Source organism: Squalius cephalus (assembly GCF_949319135.1).
Source record: "Squalius cephalus genome assembly, chromosome: 11".
Classification (NCBI taxonomy): Eukaryota; Metazoa; Chordata; class Actinopteri; order Cypriniformes; family Leuciscidae; genus Squalius; species Squalius cephalus.
Window position 1 is genome coordinate 14621479 of NC_137132.1, and position 24087 is coordinate 14645565.

Here is a 24087-nt window from a genome sequence, read left to right on the forward strand (position 1 = left end):
AGACAGGGTGGTCTCCCTCTTGATATTTTTGGACCTCAGCCTCTCCTACTTCACAAAGAATGGTTGCTTACATTATCAATTCAAACAAACTGAACAAGTCGGTTGGAAATGTGCTGACAATCACAATTGTTTAGGGTTGGTCACCTCTCTTTGGATTGGGCTCTCTAAACAATTCGTGATTGAAATAATTCTGATCATGCAATAGAGACCAAGGGGCACATTTATGTTTGGAAAGAATTTTTTTGTGTCAGATAGAATCTGGAATATGTCAAGTTGCTGTCAATATACTATACATGACATCCCAAAAGAGCAATATATCACTGTTAATATACAGTCAAAAATATATGCATTTAAAATCACATGTAATCAACCTCAAAATAATAAAAAGATCATGAATACAAACATCTTTGACATTTGACCCAAATCATATCGTCGTGACCTCAGCTGGCATGTGATGAGGTGTTGTTGAGCTCTGAGCACCTTTGCAGGGAACTGCTTATATTTGGTTTCACCACTTCCTCTAATGGGGCCGAAAGGTGCAGACTGGCGCGGCACACAGGAAGTATCTCAACAGACAGATGAGCACCCAGATACTTTGATACAGTAAATACTCACTCCTTGAGCTCAGCTCTATCTTGTATGTTTTTTTTTGTTTTTTTTTGAGAGACATTCTTTTAAATGTCTGTGTTGTAATTTAAGGATGTATTCCTATAAACAGGCATAGCGGACTTTCAGTAATATGCTGCGGTCAAGCTCAGGCAAGTTTTGTTACTGTTTTCTGTTCTGTTCCCATTAAAAATGATGTCATTAACTGGAGGAGGAGGATGTTATTAGAGAACTAACTTGTGCTAGTCAGGAATGGAAAGCATATACAGTGCTATGCATAAGTTTAGACACCCATGCTAAAGTTGACTAAAAAGAGGAATAAAAAATCATCTTTTGGAAATTGAACTTAATGCCTTAATTAAAAAAAATTGGAAAAATCCAACCTTTAAGGACACCAATTTTCTTTGTGAATGAATAATGTATCGTAAATAAATAAATGTTCTTCCTTAAAATACAGGGTGCATAAGTCTGGACACCCCTATGTTAAATTCCCATAGAGGCAGGCAGATTTTTATTTTTAAAGGCCAGTTACTTCATGGATCCAGGATACTATGCATCCTGATAAAGTTCCCTTGGCCTTTGGAATTAAAATAGCCCCACATCATCACATAGCCTTCACCATACCTAGAGATTGGCATGGAGTACTTTCCATAAGATCATATCTCAATGCAAATCAAACCAGCTATTAGGCTAACTGAAAAAAAACCATGCCAATCTCTAGGTATGGTGAAGGCTATGTGATGATGTGGGGCTATTTTAATTCCAAAGGCCAAGGGAACTTTATCAGGATGTATAGTATTAATGAGTGTTCATTTCTTTGAAAAAAATGACCCCAAATGTATATATGTTTATACATCACAAGGGTCACTCCTGCTATATAAGGAGGGACCCTTGTGATGTCATCAATCGTGAGGTTTCCTTTGGAAGAGAAGAGAGATATGGGTGGTGGTCATCATCCTCCATAAATTTATTTCAGTACTGAAAAAATATATATAAATAAATAAACAAACAAATAAATAGATAGATTTTATGAAAAATGAAGCCTGTTTTATGACCTTCAAGATTTTTTTGCGTTGTGACAATTAATCACAATTATTATTATTTTTTGCTTTGTTTTTTTTGTGCTTTATTTTGGGGTGAAATGTTACCTGGATATGTGAGATTCACCCAAATTCAAACCTAATTCAGAAGTTCCTCATATGTTGTTGTCTTGTTTCTTTAACACATAAGTGCTCTTCAGTATTTTCCGGCAAGGACTGAAGAGTTTGACAACTCTCAAAATAACGTGGTTTTGCAGCCTGCACGCTAATACACATCTAGACAGGAAATCTCACTATGAGAGAGAAGTGTGCACATGTGAACACAGATTTCATGCACGTTAGATATGGTGCATAGTTCCTGTCTGTGTTACGAATGGTGAGATCCGTTTAGTCTCTGCTGGAATAAGATTCAGTTTCAGAAATCATTTGGATACCTGATGTCATTTGGAAGACAGTGCTAGCCAGTTGCTTTGAATTAGTTATGAGGACTAACTAAACTACAGTGAGAAGACATAATTCTCAGCTAACCACACTGGTGGTCATTCCAGCTGATGTTGCCGTGCCTTGCGGATCAGGTATGTCATTTCTTGCTCTTGGCTTTCACTCATTTGGCCAAATGATCTTCACAGACTTCCATGATCTACATAACAGGCCTGATTCTCTGATAGGAGTTAGATGAGCCTTGTTAGTCTCTTTATTGAACTTTGAGTGACTAAAAAAAAACAGTGCGCATGAAATTTATGATGAAAATACCACAATTACTGGAACTCATAATAAGTACGTATCACTAACTAATAATTTAGCACAATTATGGACACAAAGACCAAATTAAGGTGTTTTTTACATTATTTCTAAGTAGATCTATGTCATTATGAAAATATTACGAGGAAATGAGCTCTAATGTATTATTTCAGATTTCCAAAACAGCTGCACAATTAATCGAGTCATTGCATTTTCCATTAGGAATCATATAATTATGAAGAACAGTATATGTGTGTTGGCTCACGCACATGTTCATCAGTCTTATCTAGAGATGGTCAGGTTTTGTTGGAAACCGATTTATCCACTCTTAATTCGTGCTGTGCGCTTAGAGGCTTTTTAAACTTAATGTTGGGGATTACAAAATCCATAGGGATAATGTTTAGGGTAAAACAGTCCCCTGCCTTTGGTTCTTCCATGCCACATGAAAGTTTCTGACTTCACGCCCAAGTAGTGATGGAGTACCCTGTCTGTTTGCTTTTGTTCCAGAGGATGCACTGGGTTTACGTTGTCACACTTCATGCATCTGTCTGGCTGAATTTATGCCGTGCTTTGAACGTGCTCCTGAATGCTTTTGTATCCAGTACAGCTGATCTTGAGATAGGCATCAAACGAAAAGCAAAAGATGGCCGTAGCGGTGATGTATGTCTGGCTGTAGAGGATTTTACAATCCATCCCTCCACGTTTTTTCCTCATTTTCACATTTTTTCATGTGCGACTGCCGCCATAGTGGTGCTGATCTTGGATTGGGGCCAGCAAAAGATAAACACATGCCTTCATGTACTTTATGAGTGTGTTTAAATCACATTCAGGCAATCAATATTACAGAAGTGCTTTCAAACCTTCTATGAATGCAGGGAACGGGAGAAAAGGCAGCAAGCAGTTCCAGCTAATGGTCAGATGGAATACTTGATGGATGATAGGCAGACTTGGCGAGGAAGGGAGTGCAGAGAGTAACACTTGACTGCGTCGCCCTGCCTGCTAGGTCAGAGGAAATGGAGGATTGTTCGTCTCTGCCGGCTTGTGCTCTGTAACTGGGCCACCATTGTGATGAGCACAGCCCAGCATTCAGCCTTTAAACAATGCCAATCCTTACAGCGCTCTGTACCGGCCTGTGTTCTCCTGCCTTGACGACCAGACTGTTGTGTTCAGTTTTTGATACGGCTCTTCAGGCAGAACGTCACTGTTTTGATTTAGATGTTCTGGTCGTTTTAGGGCACGGCTGATTGAATGACTTCTGTGTTCGCAGGTTTAATCGTCCAGCAAATTGCAGTCAGGAAGTTGTGATTTTTGTTTCCTGTCTATACAGGGCGTGCATAGCACCGTTAGATTGACAGCCTCTGCGGGTTTGCTGCAAACCATTGTGATGTAGTTTTGCACAGTCACACCTTTGAGGCAGGCAGAAAAATATTGGCAGGAAACACATTGTAAGCACTTATAGTTTGTCCTTGTACTTTACTCTTTAAAAATGCATATTGTTTATATGTTAAATGTAAATGTAAACTTATTTTGTGTTCATTCTGTTCATTTAAAGTAATTGGAATGAGAACTGGTTGATGAGAAATACTAATGAGTTTATATTCAAATATCTGATTCATGGACACAGACTTTGGTATCCTGGCAATTTTTAATAGAGTTTTGAGATCTCTTCTGAAACTCTAGAATAGACACATGTGAGTTTACTGGGGTCTTCAAGATGCAGGATATTTAAGCCAAAGTCTCCATTTGCTCTACATTGCTGTCTTGGCAACATAACATTGTATTTTTTTTTACTTTTAATCACCAAAAATACTGTATTATGCAGTGATCACTAGAATTCTCACACCAACTTGTTTCTGTCTCTCTCTGCTGCAGCTGCCAAGCGCCCCTCCTCTGTGTCCTCGCTGAGTGGGATCGTGAGCCGCATGGCCTCCTCAGGCGGTGCGTCCCGTGGGAGCTGCACCTCTGTTAACACGGTGTGCTCCGACAGTGACCGCGGTGCCAGTCTCAGCTCCTCTGCCTCATCTGCCTCGCTGCAAGATGGACACTCGTCGTCTTCCTCCTCATCGCTCCCCTACGGAGCCATGCCGGTCTACCCTGGGCCACAACGAAACGGCTCAGACATCAGCCTGGACCTTACTCCTCTCTCCCTGCTGACGGGAGCCAGTCCCCTCCCCGCCTCCACAACACCACTGCACAAACTCACTCGCCTGGAGAGGGTGGCGCTGGAGATAGTGGAGACCGAGCAGGCCTATGTGAGGGACCTCAAGAGCATTGTGGAGGTAAGGATCAGACACTCCATTTACCATGTTTCATATCGTGGGAACATAAAATGGAATTTGCAACCAAATAAACTTGAGGAATAATGTTGAGCTAATGTTAAAACAATATTGAAATAATGTTTCTTATAACCTTTTAAAAGGCTAGTATACCCCTAAATATTTGTCATTATTTACTCATCCTGTTCTAAACCTGTATGCATTTGGAACACAAAAGAAGACACTCTTGAAAAAAAATGTGTCCATACAATGAAAGTCCAATGCTGTTTTCGACCCATTTACATTTTTCAAAATATCTTGAGGTGAGGTGTGCTCTTTTGACTTGGCCTGTTAAGTCACCACTGAGATAACTAGAAACTGCATAGCAACCCAGTAATAACACTCAGTACACCTAGCAACAGCCTAGAAACCATCCAGAACAACCTAGCGAGCATCTAGCAACACCCTAGAAACCATCCAGAACAACCTAGTAAATATCTATCAAACGGTTTAGAAACCATCCAAAACACCCCCTGCAAACAGCTTGCAACGGCCTAGAAACCACCCCGGACCAACCAAGTGAGCATCTAGCATCACCCTAGAAATCACACAGAACAACCTAGCGAGCATCTAGCAACACCCTAGAAACCACACAGAACAACCTAGTAAATATCAAGCAACACCCAAACCACCCCGGACCAACCTAGTGAGCATCTAGCAACACCCTAGAAACCACACAGAACAACCTAGTAAATATCAAGCAACACCCAAACCACCCCGGACCAACCTAGTGAGCATCTAGCAACATCCTAAAAACCACACAGAACAACCTAGCGAGCATCTAGCAACACCCTAGAAACCACACAGAACAACCTAGCGAGCATCTAGCAACACCCAAACCACCCCGGACCAACCTAGTGAGCATCTAGCAACACCCTAGAAACCACACAGAACAACCTAGTAAATATAAAGCAACACCCAAACCACCCCGGACCAACCTAATGAGCATCTAGCAACTAGGCCTGTCGCGATAGTCGATAAGTCAATTAATCGCACGATAAAAAAAAATGTGCTCGATAATTTTTCCGGCCGCGATAATTCCATTTGCATGCTTGTTTGTTTTCCTCGTCTCTCTCTCTCTCTACCAAAGAGACTGGATGACCACTCTCGCACGGTCCTGAAGGGGGTCGCACACCGGACGCGCAGCGCAGCTTAGCGCCGCGCCGCGCAGCGCCACGTCTTTTAAATTCCAACACATATGAAGGGGGTCGCACACCGGACGCGCAGCTCAGCGCCGCGCCGCGCAGCGCCACGTCTTTTAAATTCGAACACATTATTCTCTATGAGAGTACACACACCGGCGGCGTCTGTCCGCGGCGCCCAGCAACGGCTCAGGACCGTGTTCAAAATCCTGCCGCGCCACAGAGCGCCATTTAAATAGTTTTATATTAAATTTACATTTATGTGTCTCAAATCGTAGTTAATGTACATATGGACTTAACCCTGTGCTGCAATATACATTTAGTTTTAGATTTATTTACAGAAATCAGAAAATTGCTGATGTTATCGGATTTTCAGGTGACAGTTGTCCTAGACGTGGGACCCACTTAAGAGTCCATTGCTTTCATTGTTTTTGGTTGTTTTGTTAATTTTTTTGGATATTTAAAATGTTTTCCGTTTTCAATGTTTAATATTCTTTAGAAATAAAAGTTTATAGATCGTTGAAAAGGTGTACCTGCATTATTATGCCATTATAATTATATTAAATGAAAATGGTCTCAGAACGACAATATTATCGTTTATCGCGATCATTTCTTGGACAATTTATCATCCAGCAAAATTTGTTATCGTGACAGGCCTACTAGCAACACCCTAGAAACCACACAGAACAACCTAGCGAGCATCTAGCAACACCCTAGAAACCACACAGAACAACCTAGTAAATATCAAGCAACACCCAAACCACCCCGGACCAACCTAGTGAGCATCTATCAACGGCCTAGAAACCACCCAACACCCTAGAGAGCATCTAGCAACACCCTAGAAACTACACAGAACAACCTAGTAAATATCAAGCAACACCCAAACCACCCCGGACCAACCTAGTGAGCATCTAGCAACACCCTAGAAACCACACAGAACAATCTAGTAAATATCAAGCAACACCCAAACCACCCCGGACCAACCTAGTGAGCATCTAGCAACACCCTAGAAATCACACAGAACAACCTAGCCAGCATCTAGCAACACCCTAGAAACCACACAGAACAACCTAGCGAGCATCTAGCAACACCCTAGAAACCACACAGAACAACCTAGTAAATATCAAGCAACACCCAAACCACCCCGGACCAACCTAGTGAGCATCTATCAACGGCCTAGAAACCACCCAACACCCTAGAGAGCATCTAGCAACACCCTAGAAACCACACAGAACAACCTAGTAAATATCAAGCAACACCCAAACCACCCCGGACCAACCTAGTGAGCATCTATCAACGGCCTAGAAACCACCCAACACCCTAGAGAGCATCTAGCAACACCCTAGAAACCATCCAGAACAACCTAGTAAATATCTATCAAACGGTCTAGAAACCATCCAAAACACTTCCTGCGAGCACCTAGCAATGGTCTAGAAACCACTCAGAACCACTCGCGTTGCCCTAGCATGGTGATGGTTTACATGGGCAAGAACCCTTATTTTAAATGTCTAAATGTTATTATATAATATAAACGTTAAACACATATAGGGTGACTTTGAAAAAGACCCACTGAATACTATTATTTTTGTTGGTCCGAACCCACCCAGGTGGTGGTACATTCTTTTGAGCTCTAGGATTGCTCAGTCATGGAAGCTCATCCAGATCAGCATTTCAACCGTCACATATCTTCACCCGCCGCCCACCCTGTATGTAATCCAGGACTCATATAACAGACAGCAGAGAAAGCCGAGCCCTTTCCCTGTGCCAACGGCGATTTAAAATGTGATCATTGTGAGATTCTGTTGTGCCATTCATCACGCATTCAGGTGGAGCAAAGGAGGTCATGGCACTGGATGAAAGCAACAATAAATTCATACTGTCAGTTCAAACGCATCTCTGCGCTGCTTTCCGCATGCACAGCCCTGATCCGGGACAATAAGGAGGCTGTTGCTCAGCATTTCAAACGCATGCACGCACAAATCAGAGTTTGCTGTAAATATAAGAGACTCTTTGTGGGCGCTTCTCAACACATTCATCATATTTCCATGCACAGGTTGCTGGAAGAACAGGCCTCCACTGTGACCTTCAGCAGGGGTCATGGATAAGCACCAATATGTTATGCCCCGTTTACGCTGGCAGCGATTTGACCTCTCCCATTGGTAGTCGTTGCACATTTGCATAAGCTTTCCTCACATTTATCACAGTTAAATTTATTGTAATACTTTTATTCAGCAAGGACATTCAATTTGATCAAAAATAACAAGACATTTTATAATGTTACAAAAGATTTCTGTATAAAATAAATGCTGTTCTTTGCTGTTAAAAGTCCTGAAATCCTGGTTTCCACAAAAATGTTAAGCAGCACAACTGTTTGCAACATTGATAATAGTAAGAAATATTTCTTGAGCAGCAAATAAGCATTTTAGAATTATTTCTGAAGGATCATGTGACTCTGAGATTGGGAGCATGAAGAATCTTTCTTCAGGAGGGAGCATGAAGAATAATGTTCACACATGAATTGGCAACTCTGAGTACAGACCTTAAATTCTTTGAAAGTATTTGGAATGTGTTGGAGTCGAATTGACTCTTGCATTGTCAGTACAAGATCTTGCCCATACATTGATGCCCCTTTTGATGAAATAATTATTCTTCATGCTTCCTCCCAACCATTCTTTCACAGTTTGAGCCTGATGAATCTTGGCTTTGTCATCCTGGAATATGGCCATAATGTGACTTCCTACATGTTTGTTTAAGAAATGAAAAGATACACACTCCATCAATTAGGGTTAGAAGAACTGTTGCCAAACATATAACATGCTAGAAACATAATAATCACTGCAATAATGATCTAATTATAGTATTTGCCAATTTAAATCCAAACAGCAACTTTGGATAAAGTTAAAGCAGCTCAAACATGCATTTTAATCTGGCATAGGCTTAAGCCTTGTTTGTAAAACTGGGGGTAAGTGAGTTTAGTTTAATTTGTGCTGATTTTTCTTTGAGGCTAGAGAGTGTTGAAATTGGTCTGTCATGAGTCACAGGTCATTGTGTTTGTGGTCTACTCGACACAGCCTTTGAACTCATGGAAATGTTTCCAGTGCCGGCCATCAACAGGTGTGCGCGTATATTCTGCATAGTATGTGTCTGTTATCCTTTGTATCTGTGACTGATTGATTGCAGAGGATCATGGGTACATCGGCTGGAGGTTGGGGAATGCCTGAAATGTATCTCCTTTTCCCTTTTGCTGATGGTTTATTTGAAGTCGAGCTTTTCATAAGCCAATAAAAAGAGAAGGCATGCAAGCTTATGCTGCTTTATGAAAAGATGCCTTCAGATCAAATAGCCAGAAATTGGTTGCTGAAAGACGCAGATCATGCCGAGGAATGTTGCTGTTTTATCAATCTGTGGTCTCAAAATGGAGGCTGAGTGGTGGATGGTTTTGGGGACATACTGCTGACTCTGGGATATGCGTGTATGATGTCTGATTGGAGACATACTTAGCCAGGCTCTGCTTCTATTAGTAAGAGCCGTCTGGTTTTGATAGAAAGCGTAACAAAGAATGATGTCAAGCTAGCTGGAAACGAGCTCAGATTGCACGGCTTTGCTGTGTCTTAGTGTTTTGCCTGTTGTTTGTGTGGGTTATATTATTAGTTTGTGAAGTGTCGTTTGGTGACATTCAGGTGCACTGGGTTCAGCTCCAGTGTGTGCTGATGTGGGGAGCGTTTAGGGGAGCAAGACTGAGAGATTCTCCCGTTTTGTTTTAGCTGAATTTCAGCCAAATAGGACAGGAAATTGGGGGATGAGGGGGGTTTGGCTGTAGCCCCCATTCTGGGGCACAAGCAGAGATGGAGAGGGGCTGCTCACGAGAGAGGGACCGACTCCTGTTCCAAACTCCAAACTGACCTAGTTTCTCAGACAAAGACTCTGAGAGTGTGTTTAACTTCTGTTACAATCTCTCTCTCTCTCTCTCTCTCTCTCTCTCTCTCTCTCTCTCTCTATTGTTTGCCACCTTTCCAAACTTCCTCTCAGAGATAACATCTTTCTTTCTTTCTTTCTTTCTTTCTTTCTTTCTTTCTTTCTTTCTTTCTTTCTTTCTTTCTTTTTTTCTCCCTCTTTGTCAGTTGTTCTATCTGTCTGTCTATACTGTGTCTGTCTGTCCACTCCCTTCTTTTCTTTTCTTCTGTTTATGTCTGTCTGTCTCTCCTTTTTCTTTTCTGTTCTTTTATTTTCATCTCTGTCTGTCCATTCCCCCCCCCATCTATCTATCTATCTATCTGTCTATCTGTCTGTCTGTCTGTCTGTCTCTTCTCTTCTCTTCTCTTCTCTTCTCTTCTCTTCTCTTCTCTTCTCTTCTCTTCTCTTCTCTTCTCTTCTCTTCTCTTCTCTTCTCTTCTTCTGGTCCATATGTCTTATGTGAACATTATGTGAACATTTATGTTTTTCTTTTTGCTAGACTGGCTGTCATAACACACTTCACGTACGCTCTAGTAAGTCATTTCAGTAAGACGGCATCTGCCAAGAAAATGTGCACATAACTTATGGTCCCTTTGTCTGTGGCTGGTCCCGCTTGTCTCACACACTCTCCTTTCATAACTCACAATGTAATCCTCAGATTTCCCCTCACCTCCTGGATTTTCACTCTTCCCTGAGTAGCTGTGTCATCACTCATCTCTTCATCTAGCGCTCCAGTTCACGCTCTTGAGCTCCATTCGTTCAGGGGAATTCACTCCAGCCTATTGCTGTGTGTAAATCAGGGTAATTACAGTGTCCATGTTCCCCCTGCCTTGTAAAGGTGCTGAATGCACCAGTCCCTTATTTTCTGGCTTATGTTGCCCCCACCTCAGCATGTTTGCTTTCCCAGACACCTTGTGGCTCTGGAAACAAACAGAAGAGGAAAAAAGACCCCATGTTTTACAGTCCAGGAATGCAGAGGCACAGGGAAAGCAGGAGGGTGACAAAGAGCCCCTTATAAAGTCAGTCTACTGTCTCACTATACACAAAATGTATGTTTATTTGTAGCTATTTGCTGTAACTTTCAGTTAAAATCTTTTTTTAGTTTGTTTTGCCTGGTGGCCTTCTTTTCTTGGCTCCAGAGTCTGTAGTTTCTCTTGGGAGATTGTAGGGGCCATTCTTGGCACTTTCCCGCACTATAGTCCGTTGCAGTCTGGTGGAATTTGTTTGTCTATGATGGTTTGTTGGTTTTGGTCCCAAGGCTTGCTAATTAAGGGTTAATGAGGCCAAGCACTGATAAACTAACTGATACAATGTTGATAGATAGCACTGTTTAACTCTGCCAACTTAACAGCCAGGAACCACTCCTGAGACCATTGGCATCAGATCTGTTTTGGTTTTTGGCCTGTGTTGGACACAGAAGAGGTTGTAAAATATGATTAACTTTCTAATTTAATACAAAATGCATTTTCCTCATTAAGGAAAGAATGTACTGTATCTTCATAACAGCCTCATTAGGATGATTATAGTGCTGGAAAACCACTTCAAGCCAGAAACCTCACTACCACAAGGTTGTTGGTTTAGTAGAAATGATAGTTAATTATTAAGCTGTGCTATAGATTTCTTAAAGAAACATTCTGGGTTATACAAATATAAATCTCTTTTTTTCTAATACAAAAAAAGGCACTTTTTGGAGGATTTAAAAGCGGAAATACTAAACATAATTTTATAAAAGGACTTTGATTTATTCTAAAATGTTCATTATTTGAGCTGCGAGTTGTAAGTCTTTCACTGTGACTTCCTTAAACTTTAACCCAGTGAAACTGCTTGACTAAAGGCCCGTTCACACCAAGGACGATAACTATAAAGATAACGATAAAGATATAATTCTAAAAATCGTTCTCCATATTAAAGAATAACAGAGTTCACACCACAACTATAACGATAAAGATATGAGGAACAATATCGTTGGGATCACTTTCAGAACGATTTTTTTCCAGCTGTCAAACGATAAAACACTGACAGCCAATCAGAATCCATTCTAATTTAAAGGTCTCGCGCATTTAAAATGGATCTGGATCATCCGGGCGCTCGCGTGCTTAGAATAAAAAGACCGTTATCGGTCGTTGGTGTGGACGCATATATAGTTATCTTTATCGTTATCTTTATAGTTATCGTGCTTGGTGTGAACGGGCCTTAAAGCAGTGTTAACCAACCACTCCAAACCAACGTTTGGCGACCCCATGCTTCTCTTTTCCTCAGCAGGCGGCCTAAACCAGCCAGTATTTTACGTGGCATGATGATGAGACAGTTTTCTCATGAGACTAGCTTATGACTTTCTTCAAGGTCAAAGTTGAAAGAGCAGAGAGAGAAAAGATAAATATTGTTAGAGGGGCTCCTTATAACCACTATATTAGTTGCATGCTTTGCTTTTCAGTACCGCTTTGTATGTTTACACTGAAGATCACTGAGGGGCTCAAGTGTGACGTCCACGGTAATTACGTTACAGCGATTTTTGGTGCCGAGAGATCATTCAGGGGTGAGAGTCATGTCCTGCTGCGAAGGACCCATTTATAGTATCTTTGTAGTCTATGAATTATGAATCAACTCAGTGTTTACAGTGGAAAAAGATGAAATAGAGGTATTTTACTAATTTCACAGGTCTCACAGGAGTTTTGTGAATCGCAAAAAAAAAAAAAAGCAAAGCAAATTAAAGTGTGAAAATGCCTAGTATGATTTCTATGAGGTCATCAAACTCAATCTTTCTTGGTTTCTCTCTCTTTCTTGGTTTCTCTCTCTCAGGACTATCTAGGCTGCATTATTGACTGTGGAGACTTGCCTCTCAAACCAGATGAGGTCAGCTCCCTCTTCTGCAACATTGAGGACATCTATGAGTTTAACAGGTTGGTGTCTTCTTCCTTTTAAAGCTCTGGTGGTCAAGATGTCTGTCTGGGTGGTAGTGGTGTCTGCTGAATTTTTTTCCGACAAAATGACTGGCCTGTGTCCTGCTCTGTCCCACCGTGAGGGACAATGTGCAGATGTCTGCCAAGAGCGAGTGTTCGCCGTTTCTGATACACTCCAGCAGACTGTCCCTTGACTGCTGAAGTCGATCTGGAATGCTCTTCATGAGACGCTTTCTCAGCCTTCATCATAACTTAAGCTCTTTTTAAAAGACGTGCAGCATATGGTTTATTACATTGCGAGTTCATGCATGGTCCACCGAACAATTTAGTCAGTCTTGTTATGTGTCTGCTTCACACTGTTTATTGCAAATGACACTCTGTGTTTATTTCAGACTCGTACGCATGGTTGAGCCCAGAGGTTTTTAATTGGTGGGTCGCTGCTACTTGCCACTCAAACACCGTTTTTTACATAATTTTCTTTCTTGGTCCACTCCACTCCACATCACCCCCTAATGACATTAGGCAGTGTTGAAATTGAACATGGCGCCCGCCGCCTTATTGCCAGCTCTTGTGGGAAATCAGCTTGGCTGTTGAAAACAGAAAATCTTAAAAACTCTTGGGTGTCCTCACAACCTCATTTAATAAAAGTTCCTGTAATAAAATGGCAGAGCATTTGTTCCCATCACAGCTGCTTTTGGCCTCTGCTTGAGATTATATTGGCATGTAATGAGCAGAATGAGTTATTCGTTTTTTAAGAAAACCTTTCTTAAGGGGAAAGTTTACCCATAAATAAAACTTGTGTCATATTTGGTCAGTAAGGTTTTTTAAAAATGTTTTTTAAAGTCCTTATGTTCACCAAGGCTGCATTTATTTGATCAAAAATACTGTAGAAACAGTAATATTGTGAAATATTATTACAAATTTAAAAATATAATGCAATTGTGTATCATGATCCATCAGAAATTAATGATATATGCAGATTTGGATCTCAAGAATCATTTCTTATTATTACAATGTTGAAAACTGTTGTGGTGCTTAATATTTTTGTGGAAACAGTGATACTTTTAATTTTTTATCTTTGATATCTTTGATAAGTAGAAAGTTCAAAAGAGCAGCATTTATTTGGAATATAAATCTTTTGTAACATTATTTACTCTAATTGTTGATCAATTTAATGGATCCTTGCTGAATAAAATGAAAATTAGCCCATGATTTACTCACCCTCAAGCCATCCTAGGTGTATCTGACATTCTTCTTTCAGACGAATACAATCATAGTTATATTAATAAATGTCCTGGCTCTTCCAAGCTTTATAATCGCAGTGAATTGCAACCAACAAATTGAAGCTCAAAAAAGTGCATCCATCCATCATAAACAAACTCCAAACAGCTCCGGTGGGTTAATAAAGGCCTTCTGAAGCAAAGCGACAAGTTTGTGTACGAAAAATATACATATTTACACATTACAAAGTAAAATTCTAGCTTCCGGTCAAACGACCATGCGCATGCGTCTAGACTTGCGTCTAAAGCGCAACTTATGACGTCTGAAGTAGTGTAGCGTAGCGTAAATATCAGCTGTACGTTGCATTGCTTGCATAAGTTGTGCTTTACACTTAAGTCAGATCCGTATGTTCGTTTAGCTGGAAGATTTTACTTTATAAAGTTTTAAATATGAATATTTTTCTTACACAAACTTATCGGTTTGCTTCAGAAGGAAGCCATTTGGACGTTTGGACATTTATTAACCTACCATTTGGATGTTCATTTATGATGGATGGATGCACTTTTTTGAACTTCAATCTGTTGGTTGCAATTCACTGCCATTATAAATTATTGGAAGAGCCAGGACATTTATTAAAATTCCGAATGTATTCGTCTGAAAGAAGAAAGTCATATACACATTTAGGATGGCTTGAGGGTGAGTAAATCATGGGGTAATTTTCATTTTAAAGTGAAGTACTCCTTTAATTTCTTTGTAAAAAAAAAATCATAATAATAGTCATACCTAACTTTGAACAGTAGTGTATGGAGTATATTCCAATTAGGCTGAAACCATACGCTATAATTACATGATAATAGACTGAAATTTAGGTCACTCACAAATCAAAACAATCATTTAAATAAAATTTGCAGGTCTAAAATCATATGCGAGTGAATAATGACTGATATTTGGTCTGTTCATCCTGTAAAGCTTTGTGTTTATGGAAAACAGGGAGTTGGAAATTATTCAATATTTCTCTGATTGTGTTCAGACAAAGAATAACAGCATGCGGGTTTGGAACGACAACGACTGTGAACAGTCCTTTTAAATCAGCTCTCATGCGTAACTCTCTAGTTGTTAAGCCTAAATAAAATGACTGACTGACCTTGTTTTTCCCTCCTGTCTTAGTTTAAACACACAAAGGCTCTCTCTTGGCCTTTTCTTACTCTTAAAAGCCCTCTGCTCATCGCTGTGGAATGTAGCCCCTGTATTCAGACTTGATTCTGTTGAGTCTACTTTTTTGGCACCGGTCAGAACTTTAGGACACATACAGATGTCCTTTTCCTCTTAGCCAAAGCAGCCAGGCTCCGAGGTAGAGCTCCAGCCCCTGTGGTGAACGAGCCACACATGACCTGTCAGAAAGTGAGGGTGCAGCCAAGCGAGCAGTGCATCCTGGGACAGCAGACAGGACTTTTTTTGTTCCCACAGACATCTGTCCAGTTATAGTGAAGCATTGTAAATTGTGCCTTTGCACTGGAATGCTGCATTTGTCTTGTGCAGCGACTGCAACAGAACAGGCTGTTTTTGCTGGCTTGGGAATGTCCTCTCTATTTTGCAGTGATGAAAACATTCCACTGCTGACTCATTCCCGTGTTTTGCAATAGTTCTTTTAAAACTGTCTCATCAGTTCATATTGTTCTAGGGTTATTTTAGCACTTGTAATCACATCTTTCTAGGTCCTTCTATACTCATTCTGGTGCCCTTAAATGGGTGTAAAAAAACATCAGGGTCAAATATACTACCATTCGAAATTTTGGGCTCAGTAAGATTATTTTTCTGATACTTTTATTCAGCAAGGATGCCTTTATAATGTGACAAAAGATTTATATTTCAAATGAGGGCTGTTTTTAAACATTCTATTCATCAAAGATTCCTGAAAAAAGTGTCACAAAAAATATTAAGCAGTACAACTGTTTTTTAAAATTAATAATAATAATGAATGTTTTTGAGCACCAAATCAGCATATTAGAATGGTGTCTGAGAAAGAAAGAACAGAAAACAATTATTTTACATTGTAATAATGCTTTACAATGTTACTGGTTTATGGAATTTTTGATCAAGTAAATGCAGTCTGTGTGACCATAAGAGATTTCTTTCAGAAACATGAATAAAATTTCACTGACTCCAAAGTGTTTTTACACTTTTTGCATCAAGCTCTTCATGTTTGTCTCCTTAAGCACACCAACTTAAGGGAAAAATTACATCACAATTGTAGGACAGTCATAATTTTTTGAAAAATTATACAAATAATGTTCATAATACTTTATTAATATAAATTATATTTATAATGGAAATATTAATAATTATTCTATGCGATCTTCATATAACCATAATTTTTTTCTTTTACTTTTAATAAAACTACTGGGACTTGCTTATAAAAATGTACACATTAGGTATAATTTGGGACAGATCCATTGAAAGACACTTAACTGCCCAGACACATCCCTCCGTTAAGTGACATAGCAACCTTTACCTACTGTGTGTGCTTGCATGAGGTCACGATCTGCCAGTGTACAATGCTTTGACTTCATTTTGGATTCGACCTTAACACTGAGAATTAGGAGTGTTCTTTTCTTAATAAAGACAAATCTGGTTTTTCCCAAAGCATTCATTTCACTGCTCTCTTGTCTCCTCACTGTCTCACTGTCTGCTTTGATCACATTCGGGAGAAATAACGGGTGTAGATTTGTCCTGAGGATTTGTATAATGTATAAAAAAGAAGAATGACTGTGTGAATTTCCCCCTCCATAGGATGCTGCGTCTCCAGCGAAAATAAAGGCTTGACTGCTGTGGGAAATACGAGCTAGATAAAAGGAACTGTAATGCAGCGAACTTCTGTTTGAGTTATACACACCATGTTAATAGATGAATGGTGGGAGTAAGACAAAAGAAAGGGATAAGACTAGGAGGAGAGAATGAATCGAGAGAAGACAACTTATGGGTTGAGAAGAGATCATAAAAAAAGGGGAAGGGTGATGTGAAGACTGAATGGGACAAAGGGAATTACGTAAAAAAAGAAAAAGAAAAAAAAAGTTTCTTTCAGGTAACTCCCTGTCTCTGGTCATAACTCCTGAAAATGAATCTTTTTATTTTTTTTTGCTGTTCTTCATTGTAGTCTGTTGTATGATTTTGCTACATGGTTTGGTAGCCAATCCTGACACGTTCAAAGAAGTGTCTTAATGTATTAAATTTCTCATTATACCTCAAATATGATCCTAAACACTCAAATATCTCTTTGTATGTACCGTATCTGGCAAAGAAGAACCTGGGAAAGTATTAAGTATGAATGTAACACACATATTTCAAGTCTCAAACCTTTGGTCCGCCAACACTTTCCTGGGATTTGAGTGAAAGGGCCAAAACCTCACAAGATTTGCCAAGATCTAATTGAATCCAACTTATCTACTACAGTTCAGACCAGAAAGCAGATACTTGTGGCTTTGAATCGACAGTAATATCTTTATTGCTTTACAATTACAAATTACAGAACTATGTGTTGTTATTATGACACACCTTTTCAAGACATTCAAGTCATCGGTCAAGAACATCCCATCCCTACAGGCACCTAGAACATCAAGCTCTCTGGACAATCTAAGAAATCATGCATAAACTCATTCAATTTCCTTTATAACCACAATGAAGTCCCCCCACCACAAAGGTCAGCCACTAAATGAGTTTCGTCTTCAGAGGGGAAGAGAGGATGATGAAGGCTGGAGTTCTGCGGTTTCCTTCCGAACTTTTCCCCTCAGCCACATGAAGGAAAGTCCATAGTGTTTAGAGAGCGTCACGTTGTTTTCTTTCACGACATGCAAGGAGGGATCCCTCGAGACTGACCGGCCTGGCGGTTTGGGGGCCTTGTGGGAATGAATATTGGAGTTTTGCTAATGGACTGAATGAAATACAGCGTGCGAGCCTTCACACAGCTTTCGTTTAACCCTTCAGAACATAGTCAGAAAATGTACAACCACTCATCATCAGTCGAAAAACTCCCTCCGACCACAAGAGTTCATATCAACTCCATAACACTTGAGGGAAAATCCATTTGTTTCCTTTTAGTGTTTGAGTCACAATAGAGATGGTTTTACTAAACCAAGCTTCCTTTATTTACTTTACTTTATTTACTAAAGCTTCCTTTCCAGACACTGTTACCAGCCTATATAATGCAAAATATGTTTTTTTCATTGATTTACTTCCTAAATTGAGCTTTTCCCCACCAGCAGAATGTAGAAAATATGTGTACACTCTCAAAATAAAGGTTCTTTTTTGCCATCTATGGTTCCATGAAGAACCTTTAACATCCATGGAACCTTTCCATTGCACAAAAAGTTCTTTATAGAGAAAAAAAAGTTTATTCAGACTATTTAAACATTCTTTGCGCTAAGAAAAACATTATTTTAAGAACTTTTTACTGAAAGGTTCTCTGGGGAACCTGAAATGGCATTGCTGTGAAAACCCCCTTTTGGAACCTTTATTCTTAATAGTGTAGAAAGGTTTTCAAGTTTGACTGTGGGGATATTGGAACACGTTTGGAGGAAATCGAGCCAAAATGAAAAGCTTCCCATCTGTGTGCATTTAGACAAGAGTTTACTAAATGATAAAAAAGAAATAAATGCTGTTTAGAAATGCAGGCTGGAGTTTGAGCTTGTTCCAGTCAAGAGTGTCCAGTACCAGATGTTTCCTCAGAAAAGGAATAGCAACATTTAAACATACAAATAGACTCATGTCAGAAAACTGGTTTTTATATGACACTCAATAGATTTTTCAGCTTGCAAATGCTTTTGTGAGAATATGTGAGCAGAAATACTTTTGTCATGCACGAAAAACTGAATTGAATCTTTTTTTCATAGTGAGCTTTTGGAAGATCTGGAACGAAGCCCCCATGCGGCAGCCATAGCAGAATGCTTTGTGGAGAGGGTAAGCACATGACAAATAAAAAATACATTTCTTCCTGTTTAACACCTTATTAGAAGGCATACAATACATATATCTCAAGACAAGGAGTTTGTGTTTTAATGCACGTCATTCTAGGACTGTTGTCTAAGGGAAATCCAGTTTTGTTAATGTGTTATGTTGGGGCCTTCAATTGGCAGTGTGGCAGAAGCACAAAGAAATGTTTGGGCCAGAAAAACAGATGGACTCTGTGAAACCTAAACATACCAGCAACTGTGTTGAACTTTTAACACATGCACACGTCAGCTAAGTGCATTTGCAGACAATTTTGGTGCTCTTGTCTCCACACCACAATGACACAACAATGAGCAGACCAGACTGGGATGGGAACCAGACAAGGACATCATTGTTTGGAGTGGTACAGGGGTTGAATGTGCTCATTCTTATTTCTGCAATGATTTGTTTCTTGGTTTAGAAAAGGAAATCGTTCTTTACCTTTCAGTTGCCAGAGGCAGTGTCTCAAGCACCAAGACCCAATGTTTACCTCCTGCTGAAGAGGCCACTGTTCGGATAAATTAGCACTGGCCGGAGCACAGAGTACATTTGATTAAGCCATTACCGGTGGGTTATTTTGAGGTTTCGCTCAATTTAACCTTCTCTAATGCAGCAGAGGCTCAGAGTCAGGTTTCCCCCCCCCCCGCCCCATAGTCTCAGTAGCATCAAAAAAGCCAAAACTTCCAAATCCAAATCAAAGCAATGCCTCTAGTCTAGAGATCAGGCCCCAAATAGAGCAAATATTTGATGTGTTTACATGCTTGCAGTGACTGTAACTGAAGCTGAGCTGCCCATATCTGGTCAAATCTGGGTACAGTGGCCATTGCCAGATGACGGGGTTCACTTGATTGGGTTGTTCTGGTACTGCTTCTGTTTTTGGTACACAAACATTTAGTGGAAAAATCTCCCATACTGCCAAGTGAATGCCAGTCTAGATTGTGCCATTTTTTTTCTGTCTGTTATATTTTTGTCTGGTTTCATAACACCACACTCTGCATATTTTAAACAGCAAGTGATGTCCAGAATTTGAAGTGTATTTTTGTTGGTACAATAAATAATAAAGGTCAATCAGTCTTTGAAACCAATTAATATTATTAATCTTTTTCTTTTTTTTTTTTTAGAGTGAAGCTTTTGACATTTACACCATTTACTGCATGAATTACCCCAAGTAAGTGAAGAATATTTCTATTTCTCTTATATCATGTACACTACAGTGCTGTTCAAAAGTTTGGAGTCAACTTTATTCAACATTTTTAATAATATTAAATATTTTCCTGTGCAAAAATTATTTCTGAAGAATCGTGTGACACTGAGGACTTGAGTAATGATGCTGAAAAGTCAACTTTGCTATCATAGGAATAAATTACATGTTATAATATATTTGAAAAATATATGAATATAGTCTTTCAACAACATTAAAAATCTCACCAACCCCAAACATTGCAATAATATGTGCAGATGATTGCACACTGCAAGTGAATTTAGTTGAAATTTACTTTAAATATATATTTATGTATATATGTATATTTAAATGTATATTACTTATATATACATTTTAATTATATAGTATTTTAAATTGATTAAAGTTTTAAAAACCTTAATACGCTGAAAACTCATCAATGCTGTTGCATAATTCTACAAGTATGTGGCATTTTTGCAGTAAACGTAATTAGATTCATGTGATGTAGATGTCAACCACAATGATGTATAATCATGTAAGATATTTTTGATGAATGTCCTGTGGTTTTAATTAGTCAATGTTAACTATATGTCTAGTGGAAAATCAGACATATCAGAGGCAGACATGCTTGGGTGATGACTACTTGGAAATACTTTGCAGCCCCTCTCTTAGTATTCCCATGGGCTTCTGGTACAACAGCAACAGATGTTCTGCTAGAGCTGATTCTGATCCACCTTTAGAGAATTAGTTGTTGCATATTAATAGACAGCAAACACTGCAGCGCTGATTCGTCTTAATACAGATTCTTGAGAGAATATTTCTTAAAAATATTTGACATGGCAGTACTCGTATGCATCTAATGATGTTGAAACAAAGTTATACTGAGAAAAAACACATTTTGTGTGAAAATGGAAGAAGCAGGAGGTTTCACCAAAACAAGTACTTCTGAGTTGAATTTAGCATTTAGAGACTGTATGCGAAGAGTCTGAGTGTTTTTGTAAGTACATTTGTAGGTTTACAGACCCATCAGCTGAATGCATTACTGCAGTCCTTATAAGATGAAGTGCTGTCAGGCAAAGCTGCAAAACTGATGAGTCTCCCAGTAGACCACCCTGCTTAAATATCTTCCTCCCTGTTTCCGTCCAGCTCAGTAACCGTCCTGCGGGACTGCATGAAGAATGAGAGCCTGGTGCGCTTCTTCCAGGAAAGGCAGGCCACCCTGTGCCACTCGTTGCCTCTGGAGACCTACCTGCTGAAACCGGTGCAAAGGATTCTTAAATACCACCTTCTACTGCAGGTCAGTGGAGTACAATGCAGTGACAGCAGTGCTGATTTTAGCTCTGATCCTGGCATCTACCAGCAGGGCAAATGGGGCCATGCCAGCCAACCAAACCCTGGCCCTTTAAAAAGAAATGTATAACTCCTGCCAGACTGTACAGTAGAGGGCTGCATTGGGATTGAGTCCCGCCGGGTCCCGCGGGACCCAACGCAAATCTCGCGGGAGCGGGCGGTTTGAACTTTGCTGCGGGCGGGAATGGGCGGCTAAAAAAAAACACTGCGGGATCGGGAGGTAGCCTAGCGACATGATGGAGATGTCAATAATGGCACTTTTTCACTACACAGTACCAGCAATCCTCGGCTCGGATCGACTCGACTCGCCTCGCCTTTGTTTGGTTTTCCTCTGTGTAAAAGTTGTAACTGCATCTGCTTCCAGGTAGGCTACTTTTTTTTCGTACCACCTCCGGCGAGGTTCTAAGCGAGCTGAGGCGATACTAAAATGTGACGTGAAAACACGGCAGCAGACTGCTGATCAGAGAGAATCATCACTATTCACTGCGTCATCATTGCACGCGCCAGACGGAGTATCCTGAATAAAAACAGCAAAAACAAAAACAAAACCATCCAAAAACAGCATACACTCGATTTCCTCCATTGTCCTGTGTGTATGTGTCCAGAATACATACCGGCCAGGGAAACGAAACAAACAACCCCATGAATCTCTTCAATAATAGCAATACAAATACATGTTTTTTTTCCTGCGGGACGGGAGAAGAGACAAAATCAATGCATCTCTATTATTGTGCGGGAATAAATTCTCAGAGTTTTGCGGGTGCGGGCGGGAGTGGACATACATATTGCGGGAGCGGGCGGGAGTGTAACACATACGTTGCGGGAGCGGGCGGTAATGGTCAGAAATTCGGCGGGAGCGGGATGAAGAAAACAGTCCCGCGCAGGGCTCTACTGTACAGCTGATATGTTGTCACCCCCTTGTGGTAGGAACTATCCAAACACTTTGATAAAAGTGATCCAGGGTATGAGGTGGTAGAAGAAGCCATTATAACCATGACAGCAGTTGCCTGGTACATCAATGACATGAAGAGGAAACAGGAACATGCAGTCAGACTTCAGGTAATCCCGGACATCAAATGCTCCCTATGACTTTTTACAATAAGTGTATTGTATCTGTAAGTGTGAGAGTTCAATGTATTTAATTCTATTGCAACTGCAAATGTAAAAAGCAAAAAAAAAATCAATAATAATAATTATAGGAGATTGAGAGCCTGTTGCTGAACTGGACTGGTCCTGATCTCAGCGGTTTTGGGGAACTGGTTCTTGAAGGTTCCTTCCGGGTTCAGCGTGTGAAAAAGGAAAGAGCATTCTTTCTTTTTGACAAAATGCTTCTCATTGCCAAGAAGAGGCTGGATCATTTCATATACAGTACTCACATCTTTGTAAGTCATCATAATTTGTCATCATATTTAAGTTAAGTTTTCTTTCCAAATCTACCGTAAATCTACAGTAGGAATATAGTATTATATTTACAGGATTTGGGATATGCAGACCTAATGTTGCTCTATTTCTTCCTCTCATCTTTCAAGTGCTGTAATCTGCTCTTAGTGGAAAACATGAAGGATCCCCTCTGTTTTAAGGTGTCTGACCAAACAATCCCAAAACAGCAACACATTGTTCAGGTAAAGTATATAAAAATAAAAATATATACAAATATATAAAAGGACACTTTTTATAATGTACATTGACAACCTTCTGTTCAACCTTACCTTATCTGTAGGCTAAAAACCAGGAGGAGAAGCGGCTGTGGCTACATTACCTCAAGAGGATGATAGTGGAGAACCATCCTGCATCCTTGCCCCAAAAAGTAAGTAGTGAAGGAGTTGTTTATATGTCAAACTATCAATCACTATATAAGAGATAATGTACAGTTAAAACTGACTGGTTCAGTTATACATAGTTCACAGAAGGACACTATAGTATTAAATAACTTAATATGTTTTCCAGGCAAGACAGGTTCTTGGTGACAACTTCTGTCAGTGTAAGTGTTCACTGCTTGTAAACTATTGCTTGCGGCACTGAGTGTTTTAAATGCTGTGGATTATTAATGTTTTGTGTTTTGTTTAGCCCCACAGTTTGATCAGGAGCCAATAAGAAAGCCAATGCCTTCTCCACGATTGGATGATGTTCATAACTACCACAGAGGAAGAAGGCAATCAGGTCTGGCAGATAGTGTTTATTAGAATACCTTAAAATGTCAACCCGCTCTGATTCATATACTCATAAAAATTACTTTCATAACTTCTGACAGAACCACCAGAGTTCATCTACACCCCTGAGAAAGCCAGGAAATGCCTTCCACTCCTCTTAGAGGGAAACCTGCCATACAAGCGTGGGAGGAGACAGTCTGGTGAATCTAATCTAATCTCATATTCTGAATGAGGCCTCAAATGATTATGTTCTCAAAATAATTTTATTTATAAATACAGTTGCATAATAATTTTTTCTTTTTTATTGTATTTTTCGTCATGTTATATTGATACTGTCACCAATTCTTGATCTTTTGTACTTTGGCAAAAACTAAAGTTTAAAGTCTAAAATATAATCTTTATTTGCATCAAGCCCCTGCCAAAGATATAGAAGCTGCATTCCAGCAAAGTGGTGAGTTTAAACATAAGTTATTTCATTTTGTTGTGTTATCTTGTTTTTATTTGG

At 39.7% G+C, this 24087-nt stretch overlaps 1 protein-coding gene across 1 annotated transcript in view; it reads left to right on the top strand.

Annotated features, from left to right (window-relative positions):
* Positions 1 to 24087, top strand: part of plekhg2 (pleckstrin homology domain containing, family G (with RhoGef domain) member 2) — a gene marked incomplete at its 3' end in the record, with an annotated part of 33832 nt that overhangs the window by 9376 nt on the left and 369 nt on the right. Inside the window, exons 3-15 of the mRNA XM_079887119.1 lie at positions 4260 to 4666; positions 12598 to 12698; positions 18806 to 18872; positions 20024 to 20070; positions 21229 to 21379; positions 22360 to 22491; positions 22632 to 22814; positions 22962 to 23054; positions 23153 to 23239; positions 23380 to 23413; positions 23500 to 23592; positions 23684 to 23782; positions 23995 to 24033. Of these exons, the coding sequence (XP_079743245.1) occupies positions 4260 to 4666; positions 12598 to 12698; positions 18806 to 18872; positions 20024 to 20070; positions 21229 to 21379; positions 22360 to 22491; positions 22632 to 22814; positions 22962 to 23054; positions 23153 to 23239; positions 23380 to 23413; positions 23500 to 23592; positions 23684 to 23782; positions 23995 to 24033 (1533 nt within the window). The remainder of the gene's footprint in view (positions 1 to 4259; positions 4667 to 12597; positions 12699 to 18805; positions 18873 to 20023; positions 20071 to 21228; positions 21380 to 22359; positions 22492 to 22631; positions 22815 to 22961; positions 23055 to 23152; positions 23240 to 23379; positions 23414 to 23499; positions 23593 to 23683; positions 23783 to 23994; positions 24034 to 24087) is intronic.